The sequence below is a fragment of the Diuraphis noxia genome, unplaced genomic scaffold (assembly GCF_037042655.1).
Source record: "Diuraphis noxia isolate RWA-SAM2 unplaced genomic scaffold, SU_Dnox_SAM2 contig0003, whole genome shotgun sequence".
NCBI classification, from domain to species: domain Eukaryota; kingdom Metazoa; phylum Arthropoda; class Insecta; order Hemiptera; family Aphididae; genus Diuraphis; species Diuraphis noxia.
The window spans coordinates 37,037,701-37,053,233 of record NW_028301713.1 but is presented as its reverse complement, the minus strand read 5'-3'; the positions used below and the strand labels follow the sequence as shown (position 1 = coordinate 37,053,233).

General features: G+C 27.1%; 1 protein-coding gene across 1 annotated transcript; it reads left to right on the top strand.

Annotated features, from left to right (window-relative positions):
* On the top strand, window positions 1-15,448 carry LOC107165344 (uncharacterized). Its single transcript, XM_015513530.2, has 3 exons — window positions 1-201; window positions 6,168-6,528; window positions 11,174-15,448. The coding sequence occupies exons 1-3, from the start codon at window positions 15-17 to the stop codon at window positions 11,610-11,612; spliced, it is 987 nt and encodes a 328-aa protein (XP_015369016.2). The 5' UTR covers window positions 1-14; the 3' UTR covers window positions 11,613-15,448.
* The last annotated feature ends 85 nt before the right edge of the window (window positions 15,449-15,533 follow it).

Sequence of the window (15,533 nt, the reverse complement as noted above, 5' to 3'; positions counted from 1 at the left end):
AACCTAACACCATCATGTTCGTTCCTTTACTTGTATTCGTGTCGTTGACGGATGTTTTCGGTTATTATTTAGCTGATTTGACTATACCACAAAACCCGCACGAACAGTCGGAATACATTTACGAAAAGTGTTTGTCGATGAACAAAATTATCTACGAAGACCGTTGTTGGGACTTGTTGACTAAAGGACCGTGCGATGAGGGTTAGTGACAAGACACTTTTTTTATTGTATTGAATATACCTTCTTACGTTACTTGTTGTTTATTTATAATGATTAATAATATATTTTTACAAAGAATACAAAAATAAATTTAATATAAAAACAGTAATGAGTTGCAAAATGGAGAAACATCTAGATAATATAGCTGTGGAGTAGGTCTATGAAATATGTTTATATGCGTTTTAAATTAAATATTACAAAAACAAACAAAAAAGACCAATATTCAAGTAGGTATAATGTATATAACATATCGCATCGAGTAAAGTGAAAGTTAAAAAATACTATTAGTTACCTAATATTTGTATGCAAAAAATAATATTTAAAAAAAAACGAAATGTTTTATTTATTATTTTTAATGTGAGAAACATTTAAACATTTAAATATTTAAATAAAAAAACTTTAAATATATAAGCACCTATATACAATGACAACAAGATCGTTAACACCGTTGGTTTTTGTACACTCGCCTTAATCTCCTCCCATCAAAACTGTTGATACTTCATAAAAAATGTATTTATTTACTTTATTTGATCACGATAAGATTAATATAACGAAATTGGTATGTTATTTTTTTTTTTTTTTTTTTTATTGAACGTTACAGCTTCGGCGGCATAGGCCATTAGCTTTGAGTTTTATACAATTACATACTTATAAATATTTACATAGAATAGGAAGAAAAAAAAACAGTTTATACAATATTAGTGACTTATTACTATTAATTATTATATGCTTTTTTCTAAATTTAATGCCTTGAGGAAAGATATGATGGTTTCTGGTAGGCAGTCGGGACCGATAATTTCGTACAGGTTGGAAGGTATGTTATGCTTTTTACGTTCTTCCTCGTTGGATATTGGTATGTTAGTTTATGGTTGAACTGATACGTAGTCTATTAGTTGTTATAAGTTCTGACTTGGATATAAGTATAACTTAAAAAGAATATACCTATTGGCTATTTGGTTATTACTATTGAATTCTGTTTTATTTATTATTTATGTAAACTATGATAAGGCTAGATGTTATTTAAAATAAAATATATAATCTAGTGAATGTTTATGTAAAATATTGCAAATACAATTTTATTTAATAATTTTCATAAAAGATTTCAATAGAAAATACATAAAAATCATATTAACGAGTAAGAATAATTTTCTTTATTTTTCAAATTAATTAATTAAATTATTGTAAAACACTAAAACGAAACCTAAAATGATTGCTACTGAAATTCTGTGTCATACCTAAACATAAACATTCATAACTATATGAGTTTGAACTTACTATCTGTAACTTAAGACGAAATTTATTTTATTTAACGAATCCAAAATTTAAGTACCTACTATACTCATATTAATTTCTAAACAATCATCGTAATTAATTTACATTTACATAAAAAAACAAAGATTAAACTGTGTGAAATAAGATAAGCGCATGAGTTAACAATTAGACAATTAAAATTGTTAAGAACCTTGAAGATTTCCTTAGTCCTAGACAATTAAAACACTTTAACAACGTGCAAATGTAGAACGAAAAAAACTGAATGTTAGACATTTAGTATTTGTAGCCGTATAATAATGGTTAAATAATAAAAATGTAGCAACTAGTTCTTAAAACTAAAAAGAAATAATGAATTGCCTAATTAAATATTAAATTGTATTAAATTAAACCATGTAAGTAGGTAAGTACAATATTCTTAATCATAATATATATTTTACAAAAATAAATACAAATAAGTAACCTAAAGATTTTATTATACTACATATTTATCAAATTCAGATACAAATAATTTTAGTCGTTTAAATAAATATTATATAATATAAAAACCACATAGTAAGTTAGTATAATATTTAAAAATTCATTAGAAATGATTCATTCGACAATTTAAAGCAGTTTTTATAGTTCTAAAACAACTTTTGTGATAAAATTAATCGTATACCTTTAAAATTATCATAAACTGTCAAGATTAATTTATTGTGTTACAAAGTCTAAAATAGCATACCTACCTACCTGGCTTACAGTAGTTGGGAATATGCCCAAACAATGCTCATTCAATACACAGTATACTGAAAGAACTATAAAATGCATGTGCATGCCCTGAGATTGTAAGTAGGTACATAACTGTCGTAATCCCAATTTTAACATATAGTTTATGGGTATTGTTTTCCCCAATATAAGTCTATAAAGCGAATCACATGTAGTATAAATGAAAATAAATAACCAAGAACCTAAAAGCTTGCATGTAAATATATTATTTATACCAACTTGTATTTTCTACCTTGATTCTTGAACAATTTCCGCCAATAAATAATTATACAAACTAAAATAGCGCCCAAAGAGAATATACCTACAATAGACTCTTATTACATTTATAGCTTACGTTATTAAAACAAATGAATAATTTCTGTTTCTAACTCAGAAAATAGGTACTAGGTAGGTACAGTGTAGGCTAATCTGCAATAACCATACGTGGAGAAATTTGTTATGATAAAAAATTAATAGTTGGATTTTTCACAATATCTACTCGATAAAATCTCAAAAATATCTTTAAACTTAAAAATCATTCACATTTTACAAAAAATCAAAATATGAGGGGGGATAATATTGTAGTAAATGGTGTTAAAGTATTTTTCCATTGTAATTCCCTGCATTTCTTTTTTAATACGATTTAATGTAAATCGTCAAGTCATATAAAGAGGAAAGAGAATAAATCAAATCAATTCTAATATACATTAAATTTACAAAACTACAAAGTTAAATGTTTTTGACCGAACTCTAACTCCTAAATCCATACGGTATATTGGGCATTAAAACATTGATAGAATTACAGAACTATAATTTATTAACGTAGGTACTTAATATAACAAGGCTTAACTCAATACTCCTTAAGCTTTGGATTATATTAATTCAAGCTTGGCGAAATAAAACTATGCTATGCTATACTATGTAGTATGTAACGCATATTAATCACATTTTAATCTACAATAATTTAATATCGATCAAAATATCATATTTTAATATAATTTATTAAAACCATTATTTCTAAATATAAAACTTAAAAAAATAAAAATAATGATTTATTATTTATTGATAGATATTTATGATGAATAATTGAAAACTATTTCAAATTTATATTGAAAAATGATGTGCACAAAAACGAATTATTTTAAGATCATAACAAAATGAATAAATTTCAAAAGTTCACAATGATATTTTTTTAGTTAAAATATTTTGATTGTTAAGACATTAAATATTTAATAACGACTAGTATTTTTAGTTCATAAATTGTTTTTATTCAATTCTTGTATATTATTATAAAATTGCTCTTATTCTAAATCTAAACTAATTTCTTAACAATTCCAAAAAATATTTGAAATTTTTATAATTAATTAATTTACAGTATTTTAATTAATGTAAACAATACAAAGAGGAATTTAGTAGATAAACATATTTTTTAGCTTCTTAAAATAATTAATTAAGTAGGTGTTTATTTTTAATACTTATAGAATATATACCTTATAATTTATATAATATAATATGCAGTTAAATCCATATTCGTTTGCTTTGATTACATATTTTTATCTTGTATTTGTGTAACCACTAGCATGTAGTTAGTATCAATGAACTTTAGATATAGTTGTCATACGATAACGTAAAAAATGCTTAAGATACAATATTATACTCGTACATGATATTTTTATGTAAACTATTTTGTTGTACCTATCTCGTTAAATCGATATTCACTCCTAACAAAAAATCTTATTATTATTGTTATTATTAATTATATTATTTTACTAATTTTTTTATACCTGGATGATTTTATGAGTTATTATTTTAGAATTTAATATAAAAATCAACTATGCTGTACGATTGATAGCCATATATATTTCCAATAATAATCATAGAAAATCATTTGAAATACAATATCGTATATGATAAAAATAAATAAATTTCAATATTATAACCTTAGTTAGATACACGCATTGCATATTGCGATGATAAAGGCGCAGTATAAATTAAAAATCTGTTCGAAACAAATAGCAATTATTACAAGGACAAATTTAAAGAATAAATAACATTATTTTGATTTTCGTAATCTTCAAAAACCATATATTATACACCCACACATTGTTATGATAAGTACATACATGTTTTAAACAATATTTACTCATAAACAAATTAATGTAAGATGCATATAGGCGCTGATTAAATGATACGGTTGATATAACTATATAAGCAGGAGATAAATATTCAAAACCACACGTACCTTTAGGCGGTAATGTTTCATTTAGAAGTAAAAAATGAAACACGTTATGAAACTTTCCAAGGAGGATATAATATATAATATATATGCATATATAATATATGTAGGTACTAACTACTAAGCTATATTTCAAATAATATATCTTACACACTTAACCCAACTGCATAAAATAAACAGTTACGCCGAAGACAAGTTGACTTGAAAGGGTTTGCAATGCATTATTATTATTTATATAGTTACAGTTAGGAGCGTCAAACTAGAAGGTATTGAATGCATTGAATATATTGTTTATTGGGTGTTGACTGATGTACTATAATACTGTGTATGAATGTATTGGATATCTTAATTTTATACATTATAAATTTATAACAAATATTTAATGTTTAAAAAAAAATCTAAATCTCTAGTCTATGCAGCAGCGTCCTTATTTTCCCTAACAATAAATATTAAATATACCTATCTAAGATTGGATTGGATTTGGAACGATAATAATGTGTAATAAGGGGGAATTACAGTGATGGTTTGGTCATGGACCCATAAATACCTAAACGTTAATAAAACAATTTTCAACCATCAACAACCCTACTCATATTTTTGCAGCATAAAAATAAAAACATAATTTATCAATATGTAGTTTTCTGATACGGTTTAGCGAGGTGCTAGTCATCATTCAGTACTTATTAAGATGAATTAGTTAAATTGACTTACATTTTGATGTCAAACTTTATTATTCAAAGAAAATTAATTTTCCAGTTTCGTGTTCCATCCTATCCTACCAGAGATCACGCTGCTCCTTACGTTCCATCCCACTTTTCTTCTTATAGTCATAATCATCCTATGCATCGTATATGCTTCGAAATTTCAATAATACGTTGTAACCGTTGCTTTCTTCTTGAGACACTTATGTATATTTATGTATCTATTTTTTTATTATCTGTGTCCATTTTAAACTACTAATTTTTGTTAATTATCATATAAGTACATAACATTGTATATAAATCTCTGTATACTCTTTCTAAATAAATTGTCCATTGGGCGTAAGTTAATTAAAATAAATAAATTAAATAAATCGATATTGTTTGATAAAACGCTTTAAATTATTCGTAAACTTTTTCCCTGGATAAACTTGAATAACAAATTTCAATTATGTTTAGACTTAGTGCACGACATCTACTCAAAGATTCGACTGAAATCATGTCATAATACTCGGAATAGTATAATTCCTTGTATAGACGGATGATGAATTTTATTTTAAATTATTTAAATTATAAATTAAACATTTTTAATTATTGAAAAATAGTTTGTGTGGATTACAAACATAGTTAACATTAATATGATTTAAATCTCTAAATGGGTTTTCAAAATCATATAAATATCATAAAATATGCAGAAATATGCAATACATACATTTTTGTCTTTATATTGTATGTATCAAGAAACGTATTTTCAATTTGCTTCGAATCAAATTTTGAATATACAAATACATAAAGTTTCAATCCCCCATTATTATTATTATTATTATATATTTATATGAGTAGTAACTAGATAAAAGTATAATCCACCGCGCTTACAGAAAAGTGATAGTTTTGAGCAGAGTTTGTCCGTCCGACAGACATCCGGTCTTAATGATACAAATGATACAATATCATTATATTATTATACATGCGTGTTATTATGAATGGTATGTGTATAGGACAATGGTTGGTATTGGAAAAAATTTCGGACAACATCCAACCGCAGGATGCGCGTCCGCTGAAGGCTAAGTGCACGAGACGCCGATGCAGCGAGTCGGACGTGTACTGGCCACAGGACGGGTTTTGCCACGACGAGGAAGCAGCTCGGCGTAATCGGCTGTGCGCCAGCTCAGACACCGTGTTGGCCACCGATGAGTATGGCGATGGATACTGCAAGTGTCAAGACGGTGGTAAAGTCCCTTACGTGCAAGTCATCTCGGCTGCAGACCACGGCATTGACCAACACTCACAATCGTGCTATCCTGTGTACTCTAAGGGTCCGTGTCCCAGGAATCACGTGATAATTCCCTACGGCACCAGGTCAGTGCAATAGTCAATGACTATAATTATTATTGTATATAGCACCAATTTCGTTTTTTGTTTTTAAAAATATTTTCTTCCTGCTATCGTTCCACCATTACTATTTTGTCATACTCGCATACTATCGTAGATAATAATTTGCAAAGGCATACGAGAATATCGTATATTACTATGCTCAAAACTACTGTAAGATCTAAGAGACAGCATAGCAGTCGGTAAGTGGTAAATCTTTAGCCGACTAGGAAATGAGCCTTCCCAGACATTTTTCTAGAAGGGTCAAAATTAATTTAAACAATAAATAAAGATTTTTCTATACATTTCATTCTTAGGTACTATGTTTATATAATATCTTAAAAGTAATCCATGTTTACTAAATGAGCGCATTACAGATTTTCCTTTTGAAAATATTTAAAACGCTAGGGGGACAAGTGCCACGTGTTGCCCTCACTGGGGACGCCCATGCTCTAGCACGTTAACTGGGGTACAGAACGTGGAAGCGATTTACCTTAGTACCTATCTTTATTCTGTTAATGGAAGTTTTACCATAAAAATAATTTCGTCAAAAATTCAATATAAACAAAGTTAATTTTTCCATTGGTTTATGTTTAAGTAATAAAAAGTCTAGAAACCCTAAAAAAAACCGTATAAAAATATATTTAAATGTATTATTTCAAACTTTGAAATATTTAAAAAACTTTAAGTTTCTTTTTCAAAAATGTGAATATGAGATATCATAAGATATTATTATTTTAGTTAGATCATCAAAGTAGTTATTATGATAAAAATAAGATTCTAGAGGTATTATACTTTTACAAATAGTTTTGCCATATTATACTGTTACTGTAAACAGTATTGTAGTAAAAATAAATACCTACTTACCTATATTTTTTTAAATATCAAACAAGTACAAATATAAAATAATATTCTAAGCTTTTCCTAATCTAACTTGAGGTGTAATAATATGCTACATGAATATATCGTAAGTGGTCAACTTTTATTAGAATACTTTAGAGAAATATTTTTTTACTCTAGCCGACTTTCAATAAAACAAACAAATAAAAATTCTCAAATCGTGAGTCTGCAACTGAATGATTAGTAATGATGATATTACACGAATAAATAACGTCTGTGCCTAGGTACGTGTTTGAAATCGTTTACATCTTACGTGGTTGGTGAATAATTGTAATGCACGCCATTTATATATAATATATTTAAGTTATTAATTGTTGTATGTTGTCGTTATAAATGATATACACTATAACTTAAAATATATTAGGCATTTGGGTTTTGAACGTTCTACTACGTAAAATATAGTTAGGTACAAGTGGTACAACGTTAGGTTAAGCCAATGATAAGTATTAACGTTAACTAAAAATCTGCTGAACGAAATTAGCTTCATTGATTTTGTACAAAAAATTAATGCAAAAAACAGGCGATTTCGGGCAATAAAGAATACTTACGGTCAAAAGTAATAATCTTTTATAATAGTTATTATTATTATTAATAACGACATATTATTATTCGCATGATCGTAGTCTTCAAATTGATTGACCTAATAACCACTGAGCCACGTTTTAGACTAATGACTTTTGGGAAATACACACATGACACAGTCCTAAGTTTAGTTGTTAGCCTTATATGTACATACTTGATTATACATTATAATACTACACTGTATATGATATAATATGTACACTCTTGTCCCAATATCATATAAAACGCATGATTTATATAACAATACCTATATGAACCATTTATTTCAGATAATGTGACAGACCATAATCTTGGTTTATTATATTTGTATATTATCTACCTGTATGAAAATTGTTTGACCTTGAACTGTAATATTATTTCTGAAGTTGAGGAAATTGTAAATACTTAATACACATGTCATACAACTATCGAACTAAATTTTTATTTTTGAAATATAACTAGATATCTATGTATAATATTACCGCAGGTAATAATATCAGGTATGTTATACAGAGTGTCTCACGAGGATTTACCCATTGCGATGTCTCACGAAATAATAGAGATATCAAAATTTTGGTTTTATAATATGATTCACGAGGATAAGAACTACGATTATTTCATTTTTAAATTTATTATAATGTTTTTGTACAAAATGTAAAAAATATATTTATTTATTTAATTATTACCAAAAAAAAAAAATAAAGATAGCCATTATTTTGTAGAGTTAATTTTTCTGAAAATATTAACGTTTCAAAATTTTATTTTCAATAATTTCCTGATTTTTAATATTTTTTCTAGTTTTCAAGAAATAAAATATGATTATAAATGTATAACTATTTGGAATAAGGAAAGTATTCGGCCGGCCGTATAAGAATGCGCGCGGCTGCGGCGTGGCAGATAGATCACATGTTTGAAATCATTATGGCGTTAAAAAATTCGCAATTTTTCTTGAAACTAAAAAAAAAATTAAAAATCGGGAAATTAAAGAAAATAAAATTTTTAAACGTCAATATTTTCAGAAATATAAGCTCTACAAAATTGCAATAGTCAATTTTTTGGAAATAATTAAATAAAAAAATATATTTTTTAACTTTTTTACCAAAACATTAAAATATAAAATAATTGTAGTTCTTATCCCTTTGAGTCTTATTACAAAACCAGAATATCGATATCACCATTATTTTGGGAGATATCGCAATGGGTAAATCTTCACGGGACAACCTGTATAATATTGCTTCGATTGTAAATAATTTTAAAAGCTAATACGGGTACTTTGATTTCCTGTTGAGTGTTTTCTGTAAATTTGCCAAATATTAAATTATACTAACACTTCTTTTTTAATGCAAGTAATCAGAAATTCAATTATTTTTAACAAAGATATTATTTTACGAGCAAGTCATTAAATATGATATGCTAAAATCAATTAAAATAAATATTTGGACTACTATATACACATGGTACCTATTGATTTTTCTGAAGTTCAAATATTACTTGATGAATGCATTTACTTTTAATTTTATCTTGATATAGTTTTTACATCATAACATAGGTAATACCTATAACTTACTTAATTATTCATTAAAAAATCAATGTTTGTAAAATAAGCAAATGCATTGGGTAAATACCTATTAAAAATACATATATAGTATAGATATCCTAAATATCGTATTTTTATACCACAATACATTTTAAGCTTTACACAACTACTAGATTATGCAAGAAGCAAAAAATACCATTAAATATATTAAATATCAATAACGTATATCAAATATCATATTAGGTATTAATAAATATTTATAATGATGTATAGGTTAATTAGGTAGGTACGATACAAAATTATAATAAAATGATATTTAAAGATATTCCAATATAATGAACCGAGCATAATATTTGTGGCTTACAAAACCAAAATATTTATATGTTTAACAGTTTTTAAATTATTATCATTTATTTTACCTAATTTAACAAGCTTTAAAACTAAAAGAGAACGTTTGCAATTATGTTATATGCGCGATGAGGCAGCATCCACAATCGATTAGCCTCTTTTGAAATATTATTAAGTTTTCACGAACAAGAATTGGGAACGCAGTTTTAAAATTCCTATCTTTCTTCAACAATACGTTCAAAATTACGTATTCAAGTTATGCCACAACAATCCAAAGAATTCATGTATAGGTAGTTATTCCAAATATGTTTATGTAACAAACTTATCGTGCGTATCCGTATTTTCTTAGCTATTTTATACGCCTATACGAAGACATGTTCCGTTAAAATATGGTCTCAAGATATTTGTGTTCTATAATGTTGGTCATGGTGAACGCCACAAGTACTTCCGTATAATACTGCATATTTTAATACGTATATACAATGTACACCATATTAGAGGATAAATCGCTAGCCAAGATAATAGAGTTGCATTGATATGAGAATATATTTATTAACAAAAATTAAGTATACATTTAAAGCCAGGAATATTTTTATTATATTTTGAAGAGGACTGGATATCAGTTTTAAGAGGACGTATACCCACTGCGTTATCTCATCCGTCTTACAAGTGTGTAACATGGCAAATTGTATCCTCGTCAGATCACGTTTAGCTTTATTAGCTTCGTTAGTTAAAAATTTAGAATGAATTGAACTCTTATAGAATTTAAAGATAAGATTATTATCTAGTCAATCTCATAGGCTTTTTATCATATTTTAATTTTAAATTGAATTAAATTACTCGAAACTCGGTTTTACGCACTTTCAAGACGGAGACAATACATGCGGGTATCACGTCCTCTTAAAAAAATTCTATACAACTGAATTTATTTATTTGTCAAGGCCATTACCACTCTTCACAAACATGAAGTTATATTTTTATATACATTACTATGTCTCATTACAGTACAACTAATAATTAAAAAAGCAATACAACTAAATAGTATAGTAATAAGAACCAGGAAAATCTTAGCTGCATCTCTATGTTTAATCCACTTGATAAAAAAAATAAAAATAATAAACTCATAATTATTTATACTATCTGCCCGCAACTTGGACTGATTTTCAAAGTTATAATTTCATATACAATAAATTAAAAAATATTTTAGTAAACACCATGATATAACACTGTACTATAATAATTGTGCAATGTTATTTTTCTTAAAAAAAATTGCACGTTTGTTTATAGGCACGGAATCTGCACCGTGGACGAATGCGTCGAGGAACAGCGCCGCCTGACCGATTCGTCATCACCGTTGACGCAACAGTCACATTCGCAGCATCAGCGACAGCAGCCGATTTCCCTCGCCCGGTGGACTGATGGACAGTGTTACGAGCTTGGCACTCGGGGCCCGTGCGCAGGCCACGAGCAGTTCGTAGTACCACGTGCCACGATGCGGCCAGATTGTGTCAGGTTGTCCATCGAGCTAACAATATTACCCAAGACCACAGACCGTCCGGGGTGCAAAACCGACCACTGGGGGAATTGCGATGCAGGGGTGGAAGTGTCGACGACACCGCATGAATTAAAAGACGCTTTGCTTAAAAATGCCAAAAAGTACAGTCAAAGGGCGCAAATAAGGCGACCTAGCCTGCCCGAGGTTCGTCGTTATTTGTTGAACCGGTAACGGCGGTAACCATCGTTTAGGTACATGCCCATATGTGGCCTATAAACACTATTTATTTAGCCAAGCGAGCTGTAAGTATTTATAAGATTTTCAAAAGTGGTAGGAGGGATTCAGAAATTAAACGTTACGATGGCCGTTGTGTAAAAAAGTGTTTTTTACTAGGTATATTATACGACAAAAAAAGAATTTTAATTTTAATTTTAAAATTAATTCACGCACCTGACCTAACCATACACACTAGGTACAGTATAATACAATATGTTATGGCAAAGAAGACATTAAATAAGGGGCAGTGGGGCCTCTGTTCCAGGTCTCACGCATCATTTTTATGAGATTTTGAGTGTTATATAAATAATATTTATACTCCGAGACTTAACCTAAAACAATTGCCCTAGGTCTCATCGCTCCACCTTTGTGATATCCTATTCCTCGTAAAAATAATAGTTTATAGTTCTACACTATTATCAGTGTCCATCTAGCTAACGTCCATGTCCAATGGCCGTCACGGTAACCAGGCGACGTTGCTTGCTGTTGGTAAACAGTTGTGACACGGGAGCACCAATAACATTAAAATAAACCTATTTTACAAAATATGCTATAACTTATTAACTTATATTATTTATTTTTACTTTTCAATGTTTTATGACTTGAGTTTTGTCACTAATATTGCACGTTTCACTTTTTTCTTTGTTTTAACCTACCGCTCAAACTGGCCGTAACACGATTGCGGACTTTGTACCTTTTTACCTGAAAAAAACATAACACGATTGCGGACTTTTTACCTTTTAATATTTGAGAAAAAACAACACGATTGCGCACCTTATAAATATTTTACCTTTGAGCAAACACAAATATTTAAATAATTTGAAATAAATGGTTATAGTTTAAGAAACCCACCTATAAATAGTATAGTATACGTATACACAATTGCTACGGCCAGTGGATACTATTATTATATGGCGTCTAATAATATTTTATTACTCTAATAACCGATAATAACTGATAAGTGTTAGTGGCTGTGCTTTTTCAACGTATATTACGTAATTATTATTATTGTCATCGTTATGAGTACATCTTAATTCTTTATTTTTTTAAATAAATACCGGCATATTATTCCTTTTTTTGACGCGTAATTACTGTGATATATTATAAGAGTTATTTTTAAAATAGGTATACGTATTAAGTTATTATTAATGTTGGTAAATTTATTAAAATATTTGTGTTTGCTCAAAGAAAAAATATTTAAGGTGCGCAATCGTGTTATGTTTTTTTCAGGTAAAAAGGTAAATAGTCCGCAATCATGTTGCACCGCTCAAACTGTTCGTTTTAGTTAGGAAATAATAGATATGGCCAGGGTCTTCAAACTACTGTTCGCAAACAAGTTTTCACCGTCCTCCCAAAAGACAGTAGGTAAATAATTAAAAAATAATATGACGTGTAATACCCAAAATCTTTATCACACGCACGTGCCAATTCTCATTTATATCATAATTAATATGAGATATGACTAAGTCTATTTAAGTAGATTATAATAACCAATTTTTTAAATATTTATATAAAATAAAAAATTATATGTTTATATATACTTTTGGTTCATTAAAAAATATTGATATTTATAAGGCCCTCAATTAAAAAAGTTTGGAAACCCCTGTTATAGATTATAATTAAATAACGTCGAACAAATTTATACATAGGTATTTTATTATATCATAAACATAAACATATATTGTCTAATACTAAGGTACCTCATAAAGAATTATGTCATTTATATTTATATACATAATACAAATCGAACTAGACGGTATCTTATTATTACTAAAATACTAACTTAATATTAAATATAAAGACATGAGTTGAGTCAAAATAATTCATTAGTAAACTATATTTTATTATATTTATATTATTATATTATATTCCCTTAAAAATAAATACTTATTATTATTTACTATTATTATTATTATTTATTACTTATTATTATTACAAAGAAAAAATACGATGATAATAATATATAATTGTTTTTATTTGCCGCTCTGTAGGAACCGACTGCATGTATAAGCACAATAAAATATTATAATAAGTAATGAGAGCTAATAAAATAATATCCTTTTGAGCAGAAATCGATCACTAACGTTTCCATAAATAACATCTTACGGAAATTATCAACAAATTATAAAAATATTAAAACGTCATTGTCATTTTGATACCTTCCTACTACCTTTATAATTCAAAATATACTGTATTTTAGCTTTAGCTTAGCTTTATTGTCATATCGTTGTTATCCTTTAGCCATTGCCCATTGATTATGAAATAGACTATTCTAAAATCAAGCTTTAGCCATCTTATCTTGTCAAACATGTTTGGTATAAAATATAAATAATACTTCCGAAGTACAACTTAGAATTGTGACATTTTTGAGTAATACTTAAGATAAATTATTTTAACTAATAATTTGTATTCTGTGTTGGATACATATTGAATTGAACAAGTGATATCTAAACTACACAGTTATGGCTATTTTTTATTCAATACCGGTTATTTATAATAATTTTCGGGAAATCAAATTTAATATAAAAATATAATGATAGAAATAACTATAACAATTATTGCGAACAGTCCAGGTTATCAGACGATTTTATATTGATCTTAGAGTCTCTAAGTTAGAGACAATGTTGTTTGGCCTTTTGCCAGAATTGTTCTGTCGTTTCTACATAAACATGACAATATATTTAAAAGTCTAGTCGTCTTTATTACATTAAACAGTTCAAGGGTTTTGAGATGAATTTTAAGGGACATTTATAAGTCACGCTAACTAATCTTAAGTCAACAATTACATTAATAATACATAGGTATAATAGGTATCTACTTCCTATCCTAAACATTACCAAATAATAATTGAATGGTTAACAAAATTATTTTATAGTATAATCAATTTACAATTGAAAATATATTTTTAAATTACAATTATATATTACCTATGAAAATAAATAATAATATACCTGATATTACCTGTACACAAATACATAATAATGAATTAAATTGGTAAATCAATTGATAATTTAATAATTTAAAAATTACAAACAATAGATAAGATTTTTAAACAGAGTACAATGAGTGCATAATATTATATAACCCAAATAATATAATAATATAGTGCATAGGTTTATAATTGTACAAAAAAATGATGTGATAACTGCAAAGAGTGTATATATATTATTTATCAGTTATTAATTATTACTATTATTAGTATATTATCAAAGGAAATACTCAAACACAACTTAATTAATTTTTTTTTTATTTTATTAAATTTCTGGATACCTTGGGTAACTCATTAAAGATGTTCAAAAATATAAGCCATAATAATTATATTATTATATTGGCTATTGTTATACAACACATATTATAAATAGTTCAAAATTACATATGAGTTACAAAATTATTTAATACTTAATGAAAATAAAAATAAAATTTTTTTATGTATAATATTATATAACTACCTAAATTAAACTTTTATATTGTGAACTAGCTGTATACATACGATTAATTTTGTCAATTATTTATTTGGCGTTATGTACTTAAAAATTTCAACACAGAGACTATAGACTTCTGACTTATAGATATCAATATATAGGCTTATACTCTAGTTTGTTATGTTTATTGCCTCTATCTTCTGATATTTCTTAATGTATTTTGTACTTTGTGAATAAATAAAATTATCTAGAAATATGTTGAATATTTATGTAGCTGTATTTTTAATTTGTAAAATTACTATTACTTAATATACCTAACAATTTTGTATTAATTATTTGTAGAAGTTAATAGTTTTTAATTTACTTACTACAAATGTTAATCAATAGTCCAATTAATATATTATTGTACTTACTCTATAAATGTATATACAAAATTAGGTAATAGTATAACGTA